The sequence below is a fragment of the Apteryx mantelli genome, chromosome 9, assembly GCF_036417845.1.
Source record: "Apteryx mantelli isolate bAptMan1 chromosome 9, bAptMan1.hap1, whole genome shotgun sequence".
NCBI classification, from domain to species: domain Eukaryota; kingdom Metazoa; phylum Chordata; class Aves; order Apterygiformes; family Apterygidae; genus Apteryx; species Apteryx mantelli.
The window spans coordinates 31,418,716-31,445,882 of record NC_089986.1 but is presented as its reverse complement, the minus strand read 5'-3'; the positions used below and the strand labels follow the sequence as shown (position 1 = coordinate 31,445,882).

Genomic DNA, 27,167 nt, shown 5'->3' with positions numbered 1-27,167 from the left:
TTTTTGTATGTGAGCTCCATTTTGGGAAGAGAACTGTATCAGCATGACTTTGACCAGGCCCAAGCTTGGTCTAAATATCTGGGTGCTGTTCTTAAAACACACTTCTGCTGAGAAGTCAAAGAAGTCCTGATCACATCAACGCCTTGAGATATGGATGAAGACAGCATGTATTATTCTGCATGGCCCCACTATGTCCTTATTTCCTTACAAAGGAAGTGGCAAACTCCCATGCCGAGGCGCTCTCTGCACTTGCACCAATATCCACCACCAAGGCAAGCTGGATTGAGCTAACCGAACAAGCCTGATGAGACCTGCTGCACCCCATGCCCCAGTCCAGGGCCCAGATGTCTGCTCTGCATCCTGAGAAAGCCAGTGGCCCCACTGGGGAGCAGGTGGCTCCTCACGATGCCACCCCACTTCCATCTTCTGTATCTTGGCCACAAGAGAGGCTTCCCTCTCATTGATCTGAGCCTGCCAGCCAGCTACGCTAAAGGGGGCAGCCATCACCCCCTCAGACCCCCCACGTGCCATCTTGCTACAAGAGCAGAAGGAAACCATTCCCAGAGCCACTACAAAGACAAACAGCTGGTGTCTGGGGTCTCTGCAGGAGGGCATCTCTGTGAATGGAAACTCCTGCTTTCCACACGCTAAATACACCAGAAACAAGACTGGTGGGGAAAGATAGAAGCCTGTAATGCAGACAACCTCTAACCACCAGGGAGGAAGGACCCTCACTCCCCTCAGCTGGCTGTGGCACTTCCAAAGGGCCAATACCTTCCTGGCTCACACCGCAGAAAGGCTGCCAGGCTGGCTACCAGCAACTGGGCTGCTATAGCAATGCCCCTAAGACCTCAGGGCACAACTGCCATTTCCCTGTCTTGCCATTGGCATGGGAAGGTCACAGGACAAGCCAGGGAATATGAAATTGCCGTGGGGGCAGAGGTTCTCCCAGCTCAGGGTTAGGGTGCACCCCTAACACCCAAACATGGGTGTTAGGGGTGCACAGAGCCCTGACAGGTTCGCTACACCCCAGGGAAAGGGCCCTGCTAGAACAACGCCAGGGAGCCTCAACCGTGACCAGGGAGATTTTAAATTATCAGCTGCCCATGGACATTGTGAGAGGGGGACTCTGGCTAACAAGCATCGACCTTTCTATTGCATCTCAGCAGAGCCAACCAGCTGCCCAGGCCTTGAAATGACAGAGCACACATGTTCAAGGAGAGCAGGACATCAGTAGTGCCCTGGGGCACGTGGACCTGAGCACTGGGCAACACCACTAGTCCCACCATGGCTACAGCTGAGGTGGCTAGGAGGGAAAGCTGGAAAATCTCCCCCGTGAAGTGACATCCCTTCCCTTATCCTCTGCTTACCAACTGCTCCCACTCCCTGACAGCCCCTTTTCCATTCACTCATAGGTACAGACTGCTGGTTTTTTATCAAATAGGGTGTCCCAACCAAGCTAAAAATGGGGAAGAAAAGTGACATGCAGAAATGATCCAACACTCAAAACTGTAGCTGGGGGATCTACTCCATCTCAGCCCAGCTCTAAGAGAGAGAGGATGGGCTACTCCTGTGGCTATTCCTGCTGACACTGAGCTCACAACTCATGCACCGGACCCAAAGGGACAGGATGACTGGCATCAAACATGGGGCATATCAGAAAAGAGGTATTGGAGGTTTGGAGATTCCCTGCGAGCTTTAAAAGATTCGTCTTCCTCCTGAGGGCCGGCACGTGTCTGTGGCAGTGCTCTTGGACACAGTACACATTCAGATGCATGCCGAATAGCATCACCAGATGTCCCGCAGCAGGGTTGCTTGGTGCTGCCCTGGGTTGCAGAGCTCCTGGGTTTCTCATTAACACTGCACCAGGCACAGCAGCCACCAGCAGCAGGGCACCAGTGGCAGCCAGACTCACGCACAGACTCAGCAGGATTGAACAGTTATATACAGAGCTGCCCTGAAAGTCCAGCAAAGAGCCAGGTACCCACAACACAAAGAACTATGGGTACATCCCCAGCTCAGCTTGAGCATCTCCTCCGGGCACATGCCAGGCCAAGGGCCCCCAGGTTTCTTGGAGCTGACCAGACTGTGGCTGCATAAAGCGAGGTCAGCTTGCACAAGCACATACAAATCTGAGTGCCAGGGATTCTCAAGCCATCAGCATTTGAAAGCCTGCCAGGAAAAAGCCCTCTTCAGGTCTGAAAATCTGACAAAAGCCAAGGGTTGGCCTCTCACAGCTGACTGAGAGAGCTGCTGCTCTGCTGGGTATATGCTGACCAGTTATTTCTATCACCAGACACCTTCTAGCATTGAAACAGAACTAGTGACACCTTCAGTTACCTTATCCCAAGATGCCATCACTCAGCTGCAATTCAGAGTCACTGAACACTGTCCTCCTCCCACTGAGACTCCCAGAGCTTGGAGACATCCATGCTGGGCACCTGGATAACACCATAGGCTGTACCATGGAAAATACCCCCTCCTCTTTTTTTTTTCCTCTCTCCTTTTGTTTCTGTCATCCTCTCTTGCTTCCAGGAGGAACCTCCTTAAAGGAGGTAAGAACATGAAGCTAAGGTTTTCAAATCTGCCTACAGCCTTTCACTGAAAATGACAACCTGACTGCCGGGGTTCCTGCTAGAACAGCAGCAAAATGGATATTTAAAGTGGACCTGCTCAGTGGAGGCAGCCCTGAAACAAGAGATCACAGCCAGATCTGCTGCTCAGTTGGAAAGGACAGGTTGGTGCGGCTCAAAATTTTCCCAAAAGAAAACCACCTAGGAACTCTGATACTACTCACAGCTGGTCTTGGACTCAAATATCTGTATTGTGTCTGTACAGGAGCCCAGATATGCAGCCAATTTGTCACCGGTGTGCACAGAGCAAAAACACACACTTTGGTAAACAGGACACAGAAGAATGAAAACCTGAAATTGTCCTTGATGGCTGATTTGGAAGAGTGGGTATCATGAAAGAGCTTGGATGCTGCAGGATGGAGAGCAGAGCCCACACTTCCCGCCCTGTGGGGTGTGCTGATCCCCTTGGCCAGCAGCGAATGCCGCAATTTCCAGCTCCTGCAGCCTCGTGATCTTCACTGATGCTGGTGAACGGTGCTGAGAAATGAGCAGCAAAGTCCCTTCACTCCACGCCTCAGCTCAGCAGGGACTGAAACCCAGAGAGGTAAAGAGGGTAAATTCTCAGCCTTAAGCTCTGGCCTCTCTTAAAGAGGCTACATGAGAAAACCAGCACAAGCCACGTTACAGCATGGATTTGTTCAGGCAGGTGTCAGCTGAGGCCTCTCTCCCTTCCGCCTATCGCAGAGAACCACTATCTTTTATGACTGCAAGCACAACCCATCTCGCTCACCGACAGAAAGCGGCCTTGCTAATTTTGCATTTCCCCAGCTCTGACCATGCTGCTCAACTGCAGTTTAGCTCCTGCCACGCAGTGCATTTTGCACCCCAGCTTCCCACAAAACTCATGAGAAAGAGCTGAGAGACAAAAAAACATGCAGAAAAAACAGTTATAACAGTTTCATTTGGTAAGAACAAAAGAACGCAGGCTTGATTTTGCAAAGGCATCAATGACCTCTAGATGCTGTTGTCTCACAAGGAGCTGGAAAGGCTCAGCATGTTTGCTGCTGAGACTGAGTGGGTCAGCGGTGGGAAGTATTTGCTAAGCTCCCCTTTTCCCCTCCCTGGGTTTGCCCCTGCTGCCAAGCACACGTGGGCTCTCTCAGATGAGCAGGTACGTACAAAGACACTCTTTGTGGCAATCTCACTGACTGCAGGTGTCTCAGGCAAACGTTACTCAAAGAACTCAACCAGTTTTCTCTGGACCACAATGAAGAATGACAAAGAGGGAAATACATGCAAAAAGAGGAGAGGGAAGAGAAAGGCACACATTTGGCTGCAGTAGCTTTGTAGGCAGAGGGCTACTGCCCTGCACAAACCTGTCACTGTGATCTACTGAGCATTTTAATGGGCGGTCTGATACAAGCATCACCATCAACTCAGTATCTAACCTTGGGTTGAGAGGGGATGGGTAAACTTCCGCAGGTGGCGACCTACTGGCCACAAGCATCAAACAAATCCACAGGGGTCCAGAGCAATGGTGCTGCAGGTGCTTGCAGGCACCTGGGAGAAGCACAAGTGGGCTGGCTGCGACATCTTGGCCACAAGACTGTGGCAGGATCTTCGCTGACTCCCCTTTTCCCTCCCCGAAAGCTCCTGTTGCTCTTTCCCCAGGTCTTACTACCCATCCCAGGAGCACCAACACAACAGCCTGCGGGTGAGATGCCAGTTGTGCCAGGGGCCATCTGCTAGCACTGAGCTGAGTTGGTGCAAGGCGCAATGCTGGAGCAGAGCCAAGCCAAGCCTCTTTTCACCTTGCCAACTGGGCCATCTGCTGCCGGACCACACAGGTGGCAACTCTGCTCTACTGTAGAACTGCCCCAATGGCCCCTCTACACGCAGACCTGCCATTAGGAGGTCTATCAGAGCATGCAGGGCACAGACTCAAAACGTGCTCAAGGCTAAAGGACTTGATGCAGCGTGCCTCATTTCTTTCTCAGCACTCCCCAGCTTTGCAGTGCCCACCCCATTGGCGCCACACAGGGCAGCTGAGAACAACATGTAATTCTTCTCCCAAACGTGCTTTATTGCAGCATCACCAAAACTTCAGCTTCCCCTCCGACTCAGCAGTGACAGCTCCAATTTGCACCTGGCCATCTGAAAATGGGGCGGGTGGCTGACTGCAGAGGGGTGCTGCCTATCCTTGCCCAGTGACCACGAGGAAGAGGGCCAAACAAAGGACAGCCTCTGTGCAGCCTTAGGGACGAAGCATTTTGAGGCAGCTCCATCAGCTAACCCAAGTGAAATGGACCCAAATGCCAGAAATGATCCCTTTGCCACACGGCGTCAGGAGCGATTCTAAAAAAGCCTGCCTCTAGCTTGAGTTTCCCGCTGGCTGCCAGACCTATAAATAGAAAGGAAACAGGCAACTAGCTCATGACCAAACATTATCTGGCTATCTGTGCCACACATCCCAGATTGCGTTGCTCTATGAGTAAGGATTCCCTCTGAAAAACAGCCATAGTCGCAGCAAGCCAACCCACAGCTCCCAGCTTTCCAAGAAGCCTGACATCCCACAAAGACGTTTGTCCTGGCCCCCTTTTATAGCAATGCAGAAACAACAGTCTGCCCTACCGCTCTGCCGCTGCTGCTGCTCCAGCGCACACCGGAATGGGACACACGGGCAGCTCCTCTCGCCACCTGAAAATGAGCCAGCGCCAGTTGTTTCGGGCAGTGGTGTCTGACCGGTCTCTGCTGATGCTTCCTGCATCAGGAGGTACTTTGGCATGGCCAAACACAGTTCACAGCGCTGGGTGCAGGAGCTGAGGACCCCGTGGGCACCAAACAGCACACGCAACACGCACACCAACCTCTTTCCCAGCAATTGCCGTACCACACGCACCACCCTGTAGCAAAACACTGCAAAGCCCTGGAGAACTACCCAGCAATGCAGCTGTTATTCCCTGTGCTCAGCGCTGGAGATGCCACCCCTGTGTCCAGTTTCAGGCCCCAGTTGCAGAAAGGAGCTGGAGAAATTGGAGATGGGCTGGGGTCAGAGGCACAGGGTCCTCATGAGAAGGCAGCTCCTGGGCTGCTTTGACTGGCAAAGCGGAGGCAAAAGGTTGGGGCTTGGGAGGCTCAGGCTGGGTGTGAGAAGCAGCTCCTTCACCAGGAGGGTGGCGACAGCCCCGGGACAGGTCACCAGAGAGGGTGATCTCCCTTGCTGCGGCTTTTTGGGATTCACAAAGTCCCAGCAAAGGCAGGGCTGCCCTGAGCTGGCGCTGGGGACAGTCCTGCTCTGCGCGAGCGGCTGGCCAGGAGCCCCCAGAGGCCCCTCCACCAGCACTGCTGCGGGGCTGTGATACTGCAGGGCAACACACAGTGCAACTTCAGGAATGGGCACCAAAATAAGCCCCAGCTCCAAATGCACCAGTCTCTTCCACCTGCCCTAAAAAGCTCAACTGCATTGTGGTGCCTCCCCTTCCTCCTCAGCTACCCTGAACCGCCTTTGGGTGCACAGCTGAAGCTGGGAAGCAGAGATCAGCACTAGGAAGGGCTCTGACAGATGCTCCCACCAGCCCTTCTGCAATGCAAAGGGGGGGACACAGCTCTCACCAGGTCGGGGAAAAGAAGGGAGGAAGGGAGCAGTGAAGCAAAGCCATACTGAGGATCGACAGGAGGACAATGATCCTGCCCTGGGAGCACTTACCACCTTTCAGTATTTAGCTTGGAAGGGGAAATGAGCTTTTCACTCACACTTGTTCATAGGCAACCGAGAACAGAGCTTTCAGGCCAGATACCAAATCAGAGCAGACTCATTCTCCCAGACCTCCCTCAGCCTGTTTCCTGCATGAGAGCTGCTGAGGCTGTTATTGAAGAAAGATTTTCTCCACAGAACAGGCTGAGCCTGCTGGAATGGCACATTTTGGGGAGAGGCAGCTTTGCCGGAACAGTCCTGAGCAGCTCGGGCCTTGGCTGGTTCAGCTGTCCCCGGCAGCAATGCCGGGAAGTGGGGTGCCAAGGGCCATGCCAGAGGCACAGCGCCTGACGCAGGCGCGGTCAGCCCTGCCCACCCTCCAGAGCAGCTCCAGCGCAGCAGGCTCTGCCCTTACCTCATGGCACTGCGACTCACCCGCCGGCTTTTGGTTGAGGCATCAAGCAAGATCAGCCCCAAGGGCCACCAAAACCTCCACCGGCATTTGGGACGTGCAAGCCCAGCAAGTGGCTGGCAGGCAAAGCGTTCGTACCACCGGCTTTCTCCTCTGTCCCTGCTCAGTGAGCAGGGGGGTGATGAGACCTTACAGCAAGTTGTTTTCCTCACACACTTACCTCCCATGATGGCTCGCGGCAGGGAAATGGCTGTTTCCTGCCACCACTAATAGCAAGCCACTGAGCGTCAGGCTACTCACGGGGAGGAACCGAACAGACAGGTTCTTGCCATAAATTATCTTTCAGTCACCACTCCAATATGCAAGGGAGAGTGGCAGCAGCCAGTAGAGCAGGTGACCTGTGCGGTGCAGATGCTGCCTGGCAGGAGGGAGGGTCAAGGATTCACTTGGTATCAGTGGCTAACCAGGCTGGAAGCAGCGCAGAGATGCCACAATGCCGAAAAGCTGGGGAGAAGCGGCAGCAGTCCAGGCCCTGGCCCCATAACCAGGCTGGAGCGCTGTGGGGACTCTTGCCTTCTCCAGGCAAAAAGTGTCTCCAGGGCAAGGGCAAGCAGTGGGGAGGAGGCAAAAGACCCTGGACCCTCAGCTCTGCCTCAGCCCCCTTAGCAACAAGAGAGGCCTGCAAGAGTCCATCTTGGCTCTGCACAACCAAAGTGTTTCCTTGGGAGAGGTCCAGCACCTGCCCCCAAAGGAGACACAGGGCTGGACACCCACCAGCCCAATGGCAGGGCAGGGAGGCCAGGGGTGCACCTTGGTGCCGCTCAGCCACACCGAGGCGAGCCAGGGAGCCTCCTCCGCAGAAACCCTGCCGAGAAACACTCAGTTGTATGGGAGGACAGTTTAATTCCTCATCTGCAAGAGCGGCTGGGGACCCCACCTTCATCTGCAGCATCTTGAATAGAGGAGAAAGCCAGGGAAAGAAAGAAGAGCTTGTGGGCATCGTGGAGAATGTGGATCCCCTCTGCTCTGGCTTTTGATCCGTGTTTTTTAAAGCTGGTGTGAGGCCATGGGAATGAAAACATGCCTGGGGGAAAGAAACAGCGTTTGCAAAGATGTTATAATTTCAGCTCGCCTCAGAATCAGAGGAAGCGCTGCACATGGTGGTCAAGTGGATGCATCACCCGGGACAATCTCAGAACTGCCATCAGCAAACTCTGCCTTCAAATTAAAGACAGCTGTAAACACCCCTCCTCTGAAAGATGCCGGGTTTTACCCTGCTCTGAAGTAACAGTCTTCCCTGGAAGACCGCGCAATTTCTGCAACTTGCCAGGCCCTTCCTGAACACATCCCTGCTCTCCAAGTCCACTCACAAGGGCTCAGAAACCCAGCCCCAGGTCTTCTACACTTGCCCAGGAGATCAGCAGCTGGAGGCATGTTCATAAAGCTTCATCCATTCCTTTAAAGCCAAGTAAGGCAGCAGGGAGGTTACTGGGGACCTTCAGAGCCTTCTACCCCCTCACCACAAGGAAGCTGCCACACAGAGCTGCACAAGCATCCACACAGGGCAGGTTCCCCGTGCCTCCCGTGGCATTTTCTAGCTGGAAATCTGCTGTTTGACCCTGTAAAGGAAGATCTCAGCGCAGTTCTGATCTTCGGAGGTGGGCGCATTATCGCTCCATGTGGCTTGCCCACCTCGCAAAGCACCCAGGAGCTCTCTCAACAAACAGTGAAGCAGGACGCTGCTGAGATCAGCGACAGAAAACTGGCTCACAAAGCCCCGTGGCTAGCCTGATCCTGATGGATCACATTCAAACTGCATGCTCAAAGGTATCCGGACAGGGAAATATAAATGCAGGGCAGGACAAGGTCTTTGCCTGGAAATGGCTCAGCACAGCTCTGCATTGATGCTTCCCCCTTTCTATGAAGTCCAGCTTGGAGCTCTGCATTAGAGCTTTTTAAAGTACCACATCTCTCTTGTGTGGCTACAGCCCTCTCCTGTCCCCAGACATCCCTACAGCCATAGCAAGGTCCCAAGTAACTACATTTATTAATCGGATGCAAACAAGGCCATGACTTCGTGCCAGGACCTGCCACGAACAGGGACTGCATTCCCCTGCCCCCTCCCCAGCAAATTCAAACGCATTATCCAAGCACTGGATTTTCCTCTTGCTGTTGGGAACTGTGGACATGCTCACCAATGCCTTCAGGCCTTTCGGGAATCCCTTTTGCCTCGCACAAGGAACTGCACAGGTGACAGGCCATGCTCCTCCTGCTGCTGAATGTGGGCCAGGCGTGATCAGTCTGTGCCTGCTCTGACAAGGCACAGCCCTCAGCACATCCTCCCTGTGACAGCATGCTCATCCCAGCACTCTCCCCAGCTCAAGCCGAGCAAGGACGGCTCTGCTTTAACCAGAGATGCAGCCATGTTAAAGACAGCCACACATTACTACCAGTTGGTGAGCAGGGTCAGAGGGATATTAGGAAACGGAAGGAGACCTCCATGTAGTGCAACATTTCTTTCCTCCAAGAGGAGAAACTGGAATAATCTCAATGCTGGGAACCCCTAATCTAGCCTGAACTCTTTCACTAAACAAGCCAGAAATGCTCAGCTAGGAATTCCCACTTACAGCATCCATCTGAGCTAAAGCAGAGCTTCTAAAAAGATAACCAAAATCTCATTTAAGGCTTTCCCTCTACCACCACTACCCCTGGCAAGTTCTCCCAACAGCTCATTACTCAGCACTGAAAATGAGGTTGTACCTGCCTGGTCACCACTGTAGAAAACCTGAAGATAGATGGAGCATTGGACGCATTGTCCAAGGCCAGATCACCCTTCCTGGGGTTGGGACTGGGGACACATGCCCCTTCAGCAGCAGAAGGAACCACGTGTGCTCCGCGTAAGACAGCGGAATGGCACTGGGATTACAGTCATCTGCAGAGCTCAAGGCCAAGCTCCTCAAATGTGTAATTTAATACGACTTCCAGAGCTGCACAGGAGGACTTTGGGGCACAAAAGCCCTTTATGTTCTTTTTCCTTGCTCCTCACTCCCCTTCCTCCTGCTCCCTCATCTTTCTCTGAGCAGAAGCTGGGAGCCTGGGGGATGCCTCGGTCTAATTTTAGCACATACACAAACCCCGACACAAGATCCCGTGACGAAGGCAGCAGTCACATTTCACCCAACCTGTTTTGCAGTGGGCTGGTAGGAATTAAAAAATATATATATATCTGTAACTACAAGCATGCAGTTTATGGAAAAATACCTAGTTGTATGTTACAATTATCTCTGCCATGGCAAGCTGGCCTCAGTGTGGGAAAACAGATAAACGCAGAATTGTATGTTTCTGCATTTTTCCATTTATTTACTCTCTTCTTTCATTCTCTCTTCAACACCTGGATTCACTTTTTCCTTTTATTAACTTGGCTCTTGTACGTTTCTCAGCTTCCCCATTCCTTCTTTGAACTGCCCCTCTAGCCCTGTTTCCACAGCACTGTAGGACTATGACACATCCAGGCCAGCAGCAGCCTGGGATTTTGTTTCGAGCAGAAGTTGTGTGACCAGAGCTGGGACTACACTTTCATTGCCGGTACCTGCAGAAAGTTCACTGTGATACACTTCGGTTCCCAGCACTTCTCCAAACACTCCCAGCACATTGCAAATGCAATGGGAGAGGAGCAGAATGGGAAACGGAGCAGGAAGCAGGGAAGGCAACCCAGGCTGTGTTATTTTTGTCAGCAAAGGTCCAGTGCCTGGTACATCCGATCAATCTTGGAAAGCTTTTGAGGAATCTCAGGGGAGGGATGGGAAGCAGCAGAAATGGCTCTGCAAGGGTCCAGCTGGCCCCAGTTTCTCATCACTGGCTGAATCCCTCCAGTGGTCAGGGATTTGGATTTGCCCACCAAAGCATGGGAGCACAGTCCCAGGACAAACTCACAGCTGGTGGCACACTCCCTATCCTATGCCATGGGACAGAAAAGACTTGATGGATGTAGAGACAAAAACATCCTGCCACCACTAAAGAAAACCCCACAGCGCGCAAGGAGGGTCCGAGGAACAGAACATGCAGCACCAAGGCCAGCCAGCAGCCAGACTCTTGCATTTCTGGATGTAAAACACAAGGCAACTCTAATTAGACCCTACTGTTTTTTTCCACCTGCTCTTTGGTAGCCTCTATACTTCTACCAAATCACCTATTCTTTCAGCGCCCACCCCATTATGAAATGCCGAGTGAGCCACAGCAAAGTCACTAAAAATATTGTGGGAGCATTCTGAGCCAGCTGCACAGCGTGTCAATTCCTTAAAAATCTCATATTCAACTGTTGTCTTCCATCATTTTAGTTTTCCAATTTCCCCTGGTTTTGTTACAACGAATTGTAACATAATCTCACCCACAAATGTAGAAAGTGAGACAGACGGGGCAAAAAATAAGCTTGAGCTCTAGTTTCAAATGCTAAAGAGAAAGGAGTTCAGATTTAAATTCATCTACATATGTTCACCTGTTTTTTGCCCTTCTAAATCCAATCTGAAACCTTCCTATCTGGTATCGGTTACCCTGGCCATAGGAGGAAACATTCCCCACCACCTCAGAGCGCTGCATGGGCTTTGGTCCTGGGATTCCAGTTCATCACCGCTAATCAGATCAACCCAGACCTACGCTGCAACCGCGACACCATTATCATGGGGCCATAATCCCAGATCTCCTTCAGATGCTTTGTAAAGTCAACCCTTCTCTGTGGAGTCACTCACCGCCTTCAAATGAGGGCTGCATTTTGAGCAAAACCTTCCCCACTCACAGTGCAATGCTTGGGGTAGCAGCCGGATGGAAACACTGAGACACAGCGTGCCTTTGAGAAGTCAGGACACCTGTTCTCCTATTCCAACCATGTATCCAGTGGTTGCTGCCGAAAAACACTGGAGCTTCCACAGCATGCTTTAAAAAAAAAAAAAAAAAAAGGAGATTATCTCTTTGTCAGCAGAGTTTAAATGAGTGTGCTGGCCACCCACACAGACTGGCACTTCGGGCTGGCACCTAAGAAGCAACCTCACATTTTTATTGTCATTAGCGCAAACAATGAGAAGGACACTTCTGTTAACCCTTCCTCTGGATTTTGGATACCACGTGCTGGTAATTGCTTACCGGAGGCAGAACCAACAGCTTCAAGTTTTTAGGGTTTTGTCCCTCCAGAACAACGGCTGTAGCCATAATGCAGTAATGTACGTGGTTTAACATCCCCAGCACCCCTCCTCATCACTGACTCTTTTACCTCTCTTATTTCAATTTTCTGTTTTCTTTTGTTTTTTTCCTCATCTGGAACATCTAGTAGGAGACGGACAAACACTAGCTCCATCAAGGACAGTCAGTCGCATAGGCTGCGTTTACACAGTGCTACAAGCATGATGAGCAATACAGCTCTTCTACCAAGCAAAGCTCTAAAATGCATTAATCAAATAATCCACGACTGAGCTTCACTATATTTTATGCATCAAATGGTTATACTTAAATTGCAGTGCTGATGTCGAAAATTTGCAGGGAGGCGTAAAGCAGTTATAGAAAGCAAATGTGCAGCCACCTTTCAGTGACGCTGATGGCCCTGCACCCAGCCAGCACGATCACCAAGCTTGTTAATATTCTGCTTTTCCGCTAATGAAAGTTTCCCATGCTGCGTGTTAGATTTCTGAAGAGATTTCAGTACTTGTGGAGATCAAGTAATAAAACAGAAGATGCATTAACACTTGCATTCGATTCCAGAGAAATCACTTATTTACACTTCCTCCCATCAGCCCATCCCTTTTCACCACCATTTGCGAACCAGACCCAGATCCGAGCTGCATGAAACGTAACCCTGACAGTGGGATGCGGGGGGAACAGGAGGGTTTTTTTTAACCCCAATTAATGAACGGATCCGATTTGCAGGGCAACTCTTTAAAGCAGCTGTCGGAGGAGCACGTGGCTGGAAGGCTGGAATGGCTCCGGAGAAAATGGTGCATGCATTAGGCCTGCAATCCTCTTCAACGGAGCTGCGAATTTCATAAGGCTTTTAATTAGACCTAAGAGGCACAATCAGCAACTCAATGTTCTCTTCACTTCCCTTTAAGTCTACAGAGCAACTTACATCTCCAGTCCCACACTTAAAATTAGATCCAGACACCACTATGATCAAGGAAATAAAAAGTTCACACATTGATCCACTTCACGTAGTACTTCAAAATGCTAATATCAAAACCATGTAGGCGTTTGTGCGTGCGAGAGAAATCAGAAGAACAATTCTGTTTGGTTTTGCCTTGGAGGGGAAAACCAGTTTTTCACCATCCGACAGAATTTTAGGTTTGTCTTGGGCTTTATGGGGAGCCAGTTTGTAATGACTTCATTATTCTTTGTCCTAAACAATGAAGATTTTTCTATCCAAACTTCGTATTGTCTTACTGTAATAAAACCATAAAGGAAATTTACCACCGTCTACCTCAGATCAGTACTTGGGGTAGAGAAAATACTATCCAATATCTCCTACTTTCAATAAAATCGGGTTTCAAGAGAGCTGGGAAAAAAACAAAAGGGGAAACATGTTGGAATCTGAATGCCTCCAAGACAGCCTTGCTTTCTTTTATGAAATATTTTAGTGCTTGCTTGAGAAAAAGAGTATTGTGATATCTCAACAGCATTTATGAGATTGGGGGGGGGGGGGTTTAACAACCATGTCTGAATTATGAAGATGTTCTCTTTGCAACCAACCACCTTTCTCCACTTGGAAAAAATGGATCACATTTCACATTCAAAAAAAGTCTAAATAATAAATAATAATAATAATAATAATAAAAACAGGTAGTAATAGAATTTACGCCCATCTGAACTGTTAGCATCCAGCAACGTAGAGCCTCGCATGGTTTCTGAGGGTGTTTTCCTAACCAGGCATGGAAGAAAGGCCAGCTGATTCTGCGTCTCTCTTTTTTCTATCTATTGGGGTCATTCTGGACAAGTTTCGCTCGCACCCAAGCCAGCCTGCAGCAGATCCTAACGAGCAATGGCTCACTCTTCTGTCGGCTCTGTGATGGATAAGTACTAAAGACCTGCCCCAGTTACAACCAGTTACTGAGAGCATTGCGGATGCATCTGCTCCGGCTCGTAGCAGGCTTTTAACTCAACGCACAGCCCGGGTACTTGGCCTTGACACTGTTAAGGAATTAAAACACATCACGCTAACACCCTGTCCTGGCTCCCAGGACAAGCGATGTGCTGGACGACGAGGGGCGGCAGCGGGGGCTGCAGACAGGCCCCTCTGGCTCCACGCGCATGGGCCCATCCTGCGAGCGGAAGGGAGAAGGGCGCCGCTGGAGCTCAGCGAAGGGCAGAGGCTCTGCCGAGAGCAGCTGCTAAAAGCGGCACCCTGCTTGGGGCAGGAGGGAGCCAGAGAGAGCAGGGGCACCCGGGCACACACCAGCCACCCTCCAAGTCCGTGTGCCCATAAAGAGCATCGCACCAGCCCGCCAGGCCGGGGCCAGTTTAGGTTGCAGTTAGGGGATACGTATGCAGCAGGCGTTCCCGGCGGCACTGGGAGGTGCAGAGGCAGCCGGGATCTGGGGATGTACGACAGAGCTGAATGGGAAATAGCTTCCCATCAGTCAAAGCTTTTCAAGATTAAAAACAAAAAAACAAAACAAAACAAAACAAAACCCCTCCACATTCCCTTTCTGCATTGAGACTGCTCCAACCCCTCCGTGCAAAACCAAAGGCACCGGTCTGGAGCAGCAGCAGTGAGCGGAGCAGGCAGGCCCTGCTCGGTGGAAAAAAGACCGTGAGACGTGCTGTGCCAGCTAGCCAGAGGAACGGTCCTCCAAACATGGGCCATCCACACGGCCTCTCCTCTGCCCCATCCGAAGTCTGGATTGTCAGGGCACTTGCTACGGTGCCTAAAATCTCCCTGGAGCGGCTCCCCACACTGCTACCGGGAGGAACAGGCAAGTTCACAAGTGCCTAAGAAAAGCATAAAAGCATAAAGCAACAAAAATCAATGTTAGCAAACTGTGGAGAAGGAAAAGGGCCTCATAATTTCAAGTGCTGGGGGCAACAATTATTCGGTGGCAAGAGCCACGATCTAGATGCACCCTCACGCCAGCAAAAGATGCCCATATGATAATTTATGCACTGAAGCAAAACAACTTACTCCTTTCTTGGCCAGGCTCTCTAGGTCTCGGCTCTGTCAAGGTAGCTGTCACCTGAGAGCGATCCTGGCAAAACAGGCCTACACACTTCACACTGTCAACCACAGCAGAAGTCGCATGCAGCACTGAAAGCTACCTGTTCTTTCCAAATCTCTCCCACCCCAAAAAGCCTTCCTAAAGTGAGATGATTTGGTTTTTTTAATCCACGGAGCACCCATAACATTTGCGTCCACAAGGACAGAAAACTGCTTCAAGGCAGAGCCTTGGTCTTATCTCTGCAGGGGGGGAGTCTGGACACTCAAGGACCAAGTTTGTCACTAAGGGAAATCCGGCCACAGGTACAGCGTTGTAGGTGGCACCTTTTATGGAACAATGTGATAAAAAAAGAAGGTAGATACATTTTCCACTTATAGACCCTGCCTAACCACAACAGGGCACGACTCTGGAAAAATAAGACCTCACCCAGTTGGACAGACAGCAAAACAACTGTCTGCTAGCAGACAAACTATATCTGAAAACTCTTTACTGGAGAAGTGGGATCTTTGGTTATCTGGCAAGGACAAGTCCAACCGAGTGAGGGCTCCTCTCCACATAGCTGGGGGACAACAGATGACAATAACCACAGGAAATAAAAGCAACTGAAACAATATATTCTAACTAGTCCCAAGGCAATTAGAAACATCTTGGAACAGAAACAAAGCCCTTCTCTGAGCAAAGACTACAAACAGCTACAAAAGAATCTCCTGAACAACCCTGTACTCGGCGCTATCCCTCTCGATTCCAGCTACCGGAGACGAGATTCATTTTTCAGGCTTCCTATTTGCTTCTAGCACTAAGTAGAAATACGAACTTCTTCAGAGTTCGCTAAAGCTCCCACTGTGTGCTACTGCAGCACGTCTCCTGCCCCACCTCCCATCCGTTCGGATGTGACCTCTAGGAATTTAGTAATGCTGTTTCCATAAACCTGGATCGGGAAGCACAAATGGCATTATAAAAACTGAGCAATTCGAATCTCAGAACTGGGATGGGTATAATGCAAAAGAAGGAAAACACAGATGCGCAGACAGGCAAAGAGCGTTGGTCTAACAATGCTCAGTACAATTTTGCCCACTTCAAATTCCTGAAATACGAACTACAGTGGGAGTTTGATGAATCAGCACAAAAGCAGAATTTGACCCATGAATATCCTAGCCCATATTTGCTGGGGAGAAAAAAAAAAACACTGAAAACCAAACAGGCTTTTCTTATTGGATAAATTGCCTGAAGAGCAAGATATTATAATTTCAGTTATACGCTGTATAGGAACTTTCCGTTAATTCCCAGTGAACTTTTATTCCCATTAGCTCTCCAAATCTGAAAAGCAAAAGTTTATCCCGTGGCATTTTTCAACTATAAACCTGACACAACCCAGATTTGTAACAAAACTTCCAGCTTGCTACTGCTCTGGGTAATAGGTTATTAATAATAAATACTCGTGTATTACTCATCTTTGCTTTCATTTTTGGCTTCTTTCCCATGTCTTAAATCAAACGTATGCTTGTCAGTGGTACCCAAAAGCATCACTTGCCAGTTGCAACAGTGTGCTGCACTCATCCTTGCCTCTGTGCGAGAGCAGAGCTGGTGCCTGTCCTGGCAGCAGGGACCACGCGGCCTCACCCACCGGCCTGCCATATATCAACCCACAGAGCAGCTCACGTGTCCCTGGAAAGTGTTTTGAGCGTCCTTCTTTATACGTTGCACTCGGAAACCAGGACGCACATCCTCAAGTTGCCTGCACCACACCGGGTGGCTCGCTCACCCGCATGCCAGGCCAAAGCGCCACAGCAGCTAGGTCAGGCGGAGCCCAGCTTCGAGGAACCGGGAGCCCTCCAGCCGCCACTTCGGTCTCCCAAGTTTCACTTTTGAGAGGATTTTACTCTTTGCGGGCGGTGGCGGGGGGGAATTAACTCAGTCGCCCGATGTTGTAATCCTCTCGGCGCAGCGCTGCCGGGCAGCTTGCTCTTGACTCAATGTCTCCACTCCTGTCATTTTGCAGGCCCGGTTTTTCGCGAAGAGGAATTTTTAAACTCCCTGCAAAACAATGCCAGCTCCTCCCTTCCTCAGGCACATGCTCATTCACTAGCCATGATGTCACAAAGGCCACATGACACTCTGCCATTCTCTGGCTCCACAATACCCTCAAAACCCATTCATAAAATCACACTCCTCAGCCCTCACCGGGGGAAGCTGGCAATTCCCTAAGCGGGAGCTGGCGAACCCGGAGTGACCGATCCTCCTCGTTTGTGTTTCCCCCCAGCTGAAAAGAACTGACTGCTACTCCGGAAGCTGTTCAGAGACGGGAACCACCCGTGCTGGCGGGGTTGACTAACTACCTGGACCCCAAGGTGCTGGGGCAATCCGTGCCCCGAGGAGTTTGCAGGCAGGGCTCTGCTGGGAGCGAGGCCTGCTGCTGGAGCCCAAGGCTGCCCTGCCACCTTCAGTCCCTGCAGGGCAGCACCGTGCCAGCCTGGGTGAAGTCCCCAGTGTCAAGCCTTCCAGGGGGCAAAGGCCCAAGCTAAACAAAGACCAAAAAAAAAAAAAAAATTGACACCAGCTCCCTGTTTGCCAGCTGCCCATGGAGTCCCCGGGCCGAATCGGCATGGCCCCGGCCAGGTGGGCAGCGAGCCAGCCAGGGACCATAGTGGCACCTCCATGGCCCGGCGAGGGGGCACAGCCAGGGCTTCCTGTCTAAACGGCCGTGTGGAAAGCGGAGCTTGGGGGCAGCAAAGCCAGTGGGAAAGGAGAGGAAGCCAGGAAGAGCAGCTCTGCAGATGACATGCTCCGGGCGGGAGCAGCAGGAAGGAAGGCACTGGTGTTGAGCGGAAGCAGGGACAAGGGCCAGGAGCTTTTGGGGACTACGGGGACATCGCTTCAGCCTGGAGGGCCATGGTGCGAGGAAGAGCTGGGGCCCAGGGAGGGCCACGTCTGCAACAGCCTGGAGGAGGAGGAGGAGGAGGAGGAGGCGGAGAAGGAAGAGGGATGGGTGCAGCAGGCCAGGCAGGGGGATGGCAGCCATGGGGGGGGTCTCTCCAGAGCACAGGGCCTGGCACCAGCAGGCACAGAGCGTGGGCAGCTTGCCGAGGGCCTGGGCTCAGGCTGGCATCGCAGACAGGAAAGTGCTGGCAAAGAGGAGCGGTGGCAGGCCCGGGGGCACCGAGGGCATGGACTGGCTTGGGTGAGCGGGTCCCCCAAGGGACCCAGCCCAGGAGCAAGGGAGGAAAGGGCGAACGCTGCAGGATGCTGAGAAGGGCAGAAACTCCAGCTGCCCCCACCACGTCACTAAGTCCAAAGTGCGAGTCGCCGTCAGGACGGGGGATTCTCCTCTGCACGCATCCCAGCATCGCTTCCACCCCGACAGATCCGGACAGGCAGCTCCTTCTCCGTGCAACTCTAAACATCCGCGGGTTACTGCAACTCTTTGCATCCCGAACTCAACCCGGGACCTCGGGTGGCAAGTGCTGTGCAAGCCCTTACCCCGAGCCTCGGCGCGCAGGGGCACAAGAGGCACGGCACATAAACGAAAGGGAAGCAAAAGCGGACCGCACGCCCTAAGACGAGGCTCATCTCGATGAAATCATGCCCAACAGAAAACACATAAAATAAGAAGAACAACAGCGTCACACCCCGCCGTAACACACTGAGAGTCCTTCCAGGAAAGGCTCGAGCTCCCCTAAGTTACAGGTACCCATTTTTTGCTGGCCCAGGACAGGATCCCCTGCAGTGCAAAATGCCAGTCCTCCGCTTTTATTAAATCAAGGTGCTTTAGACCGCTTTCTCCTGCCCAGCCCCATATGAAAAAGCCATCATCCAAGATCTACAGCAAAGTCCGTCGTGCGCACGCAGTTCAGAGACAGACAAAAGAAGGTCATTTCTTTGTGCCTGTTGCTACCAACATTGCTCTGGAAATCACAGGAGAATATTCCAAATAGTCACCTGAAAGACGACCGAGAGCAGCCTTAGAAAACGTATTTTTAGCACCCTGAATTCAGTTTTAAACCCAGAGTAAATCAACACATGAGAAAATTCCAGCATTTGTGTTTAATTTTCTCTGTTAACTTAATTAGCTGCATGCAGCAGTTTTTCCCAATTTACAGCTGGCAATGGTCACAGCTTCTTGCAACAAACCACTCCTTAAAAGATGAGCCACCTCCACGTTTTTTGCGACTCTGTGAAGAGAAGCAACTTCTTTCTTACAAGGTCTGACGGCAGGAAGATTTGAAGCGGGGCTCAATGGAAGCCAGGCTGCTGGAAACGCACATTTTGCAAATAGCAGCCGCAGAGCAACACCAAAAATAAATATATATATAGCAGAGCCAGAGCAGGAGAGCAGCAGATGAGAGGTACGAAACCCTGCTGCCACCACGGACAATTTCCTCCTGTCTGGTGACAGCGTAGCCAGGGCTATTTCTTTGCATTTCACAAGCCTCCTTAGCTCCAGGTGCTCTCCAGGAAAGCACATGGAAAAAAATCTCTTCTTGCTCTTTAGGTTCTGTAATTCTTTTTCCATCTGTACTACACACCCTCTCTGAAACAGCAAGCAGTAAAACAACCCTTTAAAAAAAAAAACAAACACTAAATTAGATATATTAGAATTACAGACCCATGTGAATATTATTTCTGCTCCTTGGGTGTATTTAAAGTTGGGCGTGTGAACAGGAGCTAGTGTTTTTTTCTGGCAAAGTAATTCATTTAAGCGTAGGTATGATTTACTCTCCCTTAAAAAAAGCACGTGTAATTAACAATAAGCAATAACAATAATGAGAGAAAAGAACAGCTACCTACAGAGAGACAGGAAGGCTTGCAAATTTATTCCATGCAAGAAATCTTAAATTCTCCAACTTTTTAGGTTTTTAAAAAAAAGGGGGGGGAGAGAAAAAAGTAATGCCCTATCACAAAATAACAACTAAACTGGTATAGCAAAGATAAGCACTAAATTAATCAGTGTTTGGAAATGAACACACACACAAAGAAATAGTGGAAAAATACACTCCACTGGCGAAAACGCATGAGTGCAATTTTGCCTGATGAAATAACATTTCCTATAGATAAAGTCCAAAGCAAAATAATAGCGTAAGAGTTAAGGTTTATTCTGCCACCTAAGAACCTCACATGATAAGCTCTGGAACTTCTTTCCCATAGAATCATACCCCAAAAATGGCAAGTATTCTGCCTCAGTGTTAGAAGATGTGGCAAACAAGAATTAAATTTATGATCAAAAGAGGAAAAGTAAAAGCTTAAAAATAATGCTGAAAGAACACTGCAATTTGCCTGCCCAAAATAGAACACGTACGTTGCCACCAAATGGAAATTACCAGTTTGCAAGCAACCGGGGAAATTATAAAGTAAAGATTAAAAAAAAAAAAAAAGGCATACACACACCCCACCAGCTGTAATGATCGTGGACTTGAGGAGGGACACGGAGGGGAGAGGGAGGACAGGAATTTTCAGCTGGCCCAGGTGTCATTTACCCTGCTTTGCTAAACCAGCGGCAGCTTCGCCCGTGCCCATCTCCAAAGCCCAGGGCAAAACCCCAGCAAATTAAATGTTGCCGCAGTCCCACAGATGAACACGATGTGCTGGCTCTCCGACACGCTCCGGGCTGGTGGGGACTAACCGGCGTGTCATTTCAGAAGGGCGCCCGGGCGAACGCCGTTCCCGAGGGATGCCCGAGCTCGGCCGCCCCCCGCACCAGCAGGTTCTCCCGCGGCAATGCCTTGGGCTAATCGCTCCGGCCAGGCTTTCCCTTGCAAACCGGCCCAGGGTCCAGCCTGCTCCAATCCACACTTCCAAAAATGGAACTGGCATTTCAAACTTTGATTAACACTTGGGGGGGAAAAACAAAACAAAACAAAAAAAAACAAAAAAGAGTTGCTCAGGAAGTAAAACCTTCCCAGGTCGCTCAAGTCCGCTTTTCCCTCGCCACGTCCCACAAAATGTTCCTTTTGCGAGCACGGAGGACAGACGCGGAGGAGGAAGAGGGGAGGAACTGGCGGTGCAGAAGCGCTTGTCATACCCCGCACTGGATCTCCCTGCCCTGCCCTGCCCTGCCGGGGTGAGGTTCCCTATTTAAAGCCCATCCACGATTTACACGGGAGACGACTCCGGCCACCGCAAAGCTGCGTGCGAAGGTCAAGCGGAACGAAATAGCCGGCCGGCTGTGACACCAGCCCACAGCCCCTTCTTCTGCCGACCACGGCCATCCACGCCCCAGTGTGCCACCACTCAAATATTCAGGCGACCACCACTGTACCAAGGCTTTCCCCCGCCACGGCCGACCAATCTCTTTTTTCTTTTTCTTTTTTTTTGTTCTCTCCCCCCCCCTTAATATTGCTTACTTCAAACAACTACCATGAAAATGAATCATGGAAATTACACACAAAGCTGAGACCATTCCCTCTAACCATTTTGGGCAAGTGCCCTCACAGTTGCTAGCGTTCGGTTTTCAAACAAGAGCAGTGATTCACGCTCAAACATCAAAAACCCTGCAAGATCTTTAAACGATTAAATCTGTCCCTACCTCCTAAAGCAGTTTGTCTCGTACGAACTCCGTGCCTTGCTTATTGGCTTTAATAACTACAACACGTAGCCAGGTATATTTAAGGCATCTGGATAATTTTATATGTCAGGCTTAATTTGTACCGTGTATTATTGCTCCCCCCCCCAACTCTGTTAAAAACAAGAATTGCTTAATGCAGTAGTAGCCCAGGGGTATAGAGACACGCAAGTCTTCGTTCTCACCTACCTCTAATTCAATATTTTAGGAGGAGGGAAGATTTAAGAATAATGCCTTTTGGAAACCAGAGAAAACTCGGTGTTCCTGTGGCCTCCACAAGACAAGGGCCATGCTGGCAGGTATTTTTCCTTCCACCTCTTGAACAACTCTCGCTTCCTCCCCAGCGAGGGCAAGCAGGCACGTTTCAGACCTGCTCCGCACCAGCGCACATTTAAAATACGAAAGGTTTAACAAAAGTGTCCCAAACGTTCAGATTAGGAGGAAAGGAGCTGGCTGCCCCCCCCCACCCCAATCCAAACATTTGGGGGTCTCTCAAAAATTTCTGAGATCTAGATCAAGACACACCAGACATTATCACTTACTTATGCGAGTTAGAAAAGCAATAAGCTACCGAAGTTTTGCCACTCACTAGAACAGTAAAAAGTTCTTCAAATATTATACTGATTTACAGCCTAGGTTTTCTCTGATTACCTCCCCTTGTCTGTTGTTTAGATATTCTTTAAGCTTTCATTTTTCATATTTAAAAATAATGCCAGAAGCAGAAAGCAGAAAGAACCTTTTCCACAAGGAAATTAGAAATCTAAATGTTTTGCACACATTTAACAGAGCTTTGTTACATTGCTGCTACTTACTAAACTATTTATTTTATTTTTGTCAAATACTTATATAAAAGTTAGCATTGGCAGTGGCAGGTTTTTGGTTTTAGCATTTCACAACAAATCATAATTTTCTATCTTTCTTTAACAAGGTTTTCAGAGATTGCAAGGAGAAATCCAAGTCTGAATGTACAACATATCAGTATAAGGGGCATAATGATAAAGCTTCCTTTAATACCAAGCTTCCGATACAAAACACTCTTGAAACAGGATTGTATCACCCAGTTTTAAACAAATAAAAGTATTCTCTGTTTCTTGTGAATTTAAAATTGATGTTACAAAAAAACAGGATTTTTTTTTTTATTTAGTTTGCCAATACACAATGCAGCATATACAAGCCAAAAACAATTGGGATACTGTCTTAACGTTCCTATAGGAGACAAAAATCATTTGCATTAGAGCAGAATTACTGCGCTTTAACTCGTGAAAGGCAAACTCATTGGTTTTGCTGCAGGACTCCACAGTATTTTCCACCGCCCCCAGCACCCCCCCACCCAGGGCTTGGTCGCTCCGACATCGCTGCGTTACTGCCCAGGAGGTGTTCGGGTAATTCGGTTTGCAAAGCCACAGCTCTTCTTTTACCCTTTGCCCTTTGCCACCCAGCCCTTTCGGCCGAGAGGCAGTCGTGTCTTTGGGGAAAAACAAACACAACTCCTCCAGCAATCCCTGAAGCACCTCGAGGAAATCCTTTCATCCAAACACAGCAAGGGGGCATCCAATTTACTATTTGCGCGTCGAGAGAGACCTCGGGCACATTTTATAAGCAGATTTCTTATCAAATTTGCTTCTCATTAAATCCAGCGTGAAACCACTCCTATGCTAACTCACAGCCAAACCATATTACTGCATAAAATGACCAAACAAGAAAGTAAAGCATGAAACTAGTACAAACATTTTATACTGTAATTTTTTTACATATATATTTATACATACACACACATGCATATATATATATATATATATATATATGTAAATAAATCAACTCATATTAATTCTAGAGCTGAAGGGAAACTGCCTGTAATTAACACCCACTGATTTACATTCCCATGACATTAGAAATGATAGCACGTGAAAGCTAAGAAGTCCTCGGATTCTCCAGACCTAATTAAAACCAAACTCCTTGAACAAATGGTGAATTTTGTCCGATTCCTGTGCGAGATGAGCAAGAACCCTCAAATTCCAGCACCTCTGAAGTCATATTGGGACTTCACTATAACTGCAGAAATTCTAATTTCTACAGTTTTGGAGGGGAGGGGGGAGGAAGAGGGATGCATCTGCAGAAAAACTAAAAACATGACCATGTGATCCTTTATTCCATGCCAAAAATCACGTTACAAAAACATAGCCAAATCTATAACCTAACCAACACTAGGGCAAAAGCACAACCATGCTGACTACATATCTTAATATTAAGCAGTACTTTTTTTCTTTTTTTTCAGACATGAAAAAAGATAGCATCTTAAATTAGATATCCACAATTTGAGGAAGCTGGGGAGCCAAGCTGAAATAGAAAACTTAGAGACAGCTGAACACAGATTAAGGTAAAAGAACTATTAGTTTATTTCTGGACTATTTAAATGTGTTGTTGTTTGTTTTTTTTTAACCTAAAGGGAAACTAATGCCACTTCAGCCAGATTAAGAATTTAGGTAAAAATGAATTCTTTGCTTACATCCATTTTGTACAGCATAAGTATCAAAACTGGAAATCAGCTTATCTTCCTAAACTCACATTTCTGGCTCCATCATTCTTAAAAAGTCCTCAACATACCAGGATAACATGGGGAACGTTATTGTGGAGATTTAGTAGCTTAGAAATATTATAGTTGGGAGGTGGGGGAAGAGTTTGTTTGTTTTTCTAAAAAGGTAAAACAGCGCCTGATCACTGCCCAAGAAATCTTGCTGTCATGTACACATCCGCAGCAGCCTACCGTGTCGCACATAACGCCAGACATGAGCTATTCCCCACCAAGCTTCAACTACACAGCATAATTTCCCCGTGTATTTCAAAACTAATACTTGCACGTCAATCACGCTCCAAATCTCCAGCATGAGACTGGAGAGGCAGCACCACGTTAACACGCTGGACAACCCTTGCGTACCGTGGGCTTGCGTTTTTCCAGCTCATGTGGCAGCTTTCCACTGCGCAGACCTTTTATTCTGACACATGTTCAGAAAAACGTTGTGACAATGAAGCTACATAACACCGGCTCGATTTTTGTTTTTTTTAAATTAATAAGCACTACACAGTCTATCCACCCTTGGCACTCCACACCCCTGATTAAAATAAGAAAAAGTTCATCTCAAGACAATTCCAATGCCTAATGCAAACGCATTTAGTTTTTGTGCCCTCTGAAAGCATGAAGGGAAAAAGTGCTTTTTAAAAAGCATCGAGCTGAATTACTCAAAAAAAAAAACCCAACAACTATCACCACCACGCACACTGCCACTTTTGTACAAAACTTCGCTCCATGCAAATTACAGCCCGAAAACCAAACCCATCACAGCACACAGCAAGCGACAAAAAGGAGTTTTTTTAAACAAGAAAACGCTTTCAACTTTTATCCGCAGTGGCAGCGAGAAGCAGCAGGAAGAGGCTCGACAAGCCGGCACGGGCACAAGTGCCCCGGCCCCTTCGCCGCGGCGGCGTCTCGCGTCCCCGCGACGGCGGCGGGGCCCCGCGGCGGCTCGGGTCGCGCCGCGCCCCGCTGCGCGCCCGCAAGCCGGAGCTCCGCGCCGCCGTCCCGGGCAGGGCGAACCGCCGGGCTGCTCGCCCCCGCGGCAGCGGAGCGCGGAGCCGCCCGGGCCGCCGCGGAGCGCGGCGCTTCCCGCGGCTCCCGACGCCCGGCCGAGACACGCGGAGACACGAGGGCCGCGGCGGCCGCCTGCAGCCGTCGGAGCGGCGCGAGGGGAGCGGGCGGGCCGGGCCCCCGCGGCTCGGCGGCCGGGCGCGGGGCTCCGCTGCCCGGGGGCTGCGGGGCCGGGCGCGGCCTCCGGCGGCCCCGCTCCCCGCGGCGCTGCGGCGGGCGGCTACCCCGAGCGACATTTTGTTTATTCTCGACAAAACGGTTGCGAGATAAGCGCGTGGGGAGGGGACAACCCCACGCGGGGTGAGAGGCAGCGGTGGCCGACGCGGTAAATATTTACTCCTGCTTTGCCACAGGAAGGCTCGGAGCGAGCCTCTGCCGCGGTCCTGCTCTTCCGAAGGGAGCCGGCGCCGGGGCGGGGGGCGCCGAGGGCCCGCGGCCGCCCCCCGCCAGCTCCCGCGGGCGGCGAGCGCTGCCCGACCGGCTCCCCCCGCCGGCCCGTAGCGAAAGTAAAACCGCGGCTCCCGCACCCCGGCCCCGGCCCGCCGCACCCCGGCCCGCCGCGTCCGCTCCCCCGGGGAGAGGTGTTACCTCAGCTTTTTGGGCACCGAGTAATCCACCTCCATGACTTTGCCATGCAGCTCCACTTTACCTGCGGAAACACCCGGGGGACGGGGCGCTCAGCATCGCCGGGGCGCGGGGCGGGCTGCCCGCCCCAGGAGCGCGGCGGCGGCGCGAGGCGGCCAGGGCCCGGGGCAGCCATGCTTCCCTCCGCCGGCTCCCGCGCCGCGCCGCTGCCCTCGGGCCGCCGGGGGCTGCCCCACCGCCGCCCCCGGGGCCCACCTGCCCCCGGCGGCCCGCGCTACCCCGGCCCGGCGCTGCCCGCCCGCCCGGTGCGTGCGTGCGCGCGCCTCCCCGGGCGGCCGCCGCCGCCGCCGCCGGGCCCCCAGCCGCCCCTTCGCCCGCCTTTTACTCCGCGCCCCCGCCGAGTTGGGGCAGGGCACCTCGTAAAAAGGTGCCCGAGGCCGGGCGGGTGCCGGGGGGGTGGTCGGCCGGCGGGCTCGGCGCCCGGGCGCCTCTCAATAAAATCGGAGAAAAAAATCAGCGAAAAATACCCGGGGCCGGAGAGCCGGGGAGGGGGGAGCGGGGCGGGCGCGGCAAGGCGGGGGTCCCGGCGGCGGCCCTCGGGGCCCGGCGGGCACGAGGGCGGCCGGGGGTGCCCGGCGGGCCGGGGGGGCGGCGAGCGGGGCGCGGGGGGGCGCGGAGGCGCTGCCCGGGGGGAGGCGGGCGGCGCGGGGCCCGCGGGGCAGCAGGGCCGGGAGTGCCGCGGGCGCCAGCGGGCCGGGGGCCCCGGAGAGAAGGGAACGCGGGGACCGGCGCCCGAGCACGGGCAGAGGCCGGGGGGACCCGGGGAGGGCGCGGGGCGCCGGCGGGGGGCGAGGCGAGGGCAGCGGCGGGGATGCCGGCGAGCGGCCGGGCAGGGCGGCGCGGCGCGGCGAGGCGGGGGGCGGCGGAGCGACTCCGCCGGGGCGCGGGGGGCGGCGGGCCGAGCGGGGCGCACGGGCGGCGCCGCGCCGCTTACCCGAGAGGGTCTCGATGGCCCGGATGGCCCAGTTCTGGTCCGGGTAATCCACGAAGGCGTAGCCGGACTTGAGCAGGACCTGGCCGGCCAGAGGCAGCTTCCTGTCCCCGAAAAGCTGCTTGAGGTCGTCGGCGGTGGCGGCGGGGCTGAGATTCCCGATGTACAGCTTGTTCATCATCCGCCGCTTCATGGGGAGCCCCGCGGCTCCCTCTGCCCCGGCGGCCGGCAGAGACACGGGCACCGCGCTGCGCCACCCACCCGGCCGAGCCCGCAAGAGCCTGCAACAGCGCCCCGCAGCCGGGCAGCGGGCGGAGCCGAGCCGCGCCGCGCCGAGCCCAGCCCGCGGCTGCCCCCGCCCTCCCGCCGGCGGTGCGGAGAGCCCGGCGCCGGGGGCCGCGCGGGGGCTGCCCGGGCCCCGCGCCGCCGCCGCCGCCGCCGCCCCCCCCGGCCGCCCGCTCCCCGCCGGTGGGCGGACGGCGATCGCGGGCGGGCGGCGCGGCGACCCCCGCGCCCGGCCG

General features: G+C 51.9%; 1 protein-coding gene across 2 annotated transcripts in view; it reads right to left on the bottom strand.

The window, feature by feature from the left end:
* IGF2BP2 (insulin like growth factor 2 mRNA binding protein 2) overlaps positions 1-26,924 on the bottom strand; it is a 79,141-nt gene extending 52,217 nt beyond the window's left edge. For both annotated transcript variants that reach the window (XM_067302107.1, XM_067302108.1), the window contains exons 1-2: positions 26,650-26,924; positions 25,659-25,719 (exon numbers count right to left, since the gene is read on the bottom strand). In XM_067302107.1, coding sequence (XP_067158208.1) covers positions 25,659-25,719; positions 26,650-26,839 — 251 coding nt within the window. In that variant the 5' untranslated portion in view covers positions 26,840-26,924. The remainder of the gene's footprint in view (positions 1-25,658; positions 25,720-26,649) is intronic.
* Between the last annotated feature and the right edge of the window lie 243 nt (positions 26,925-27,167).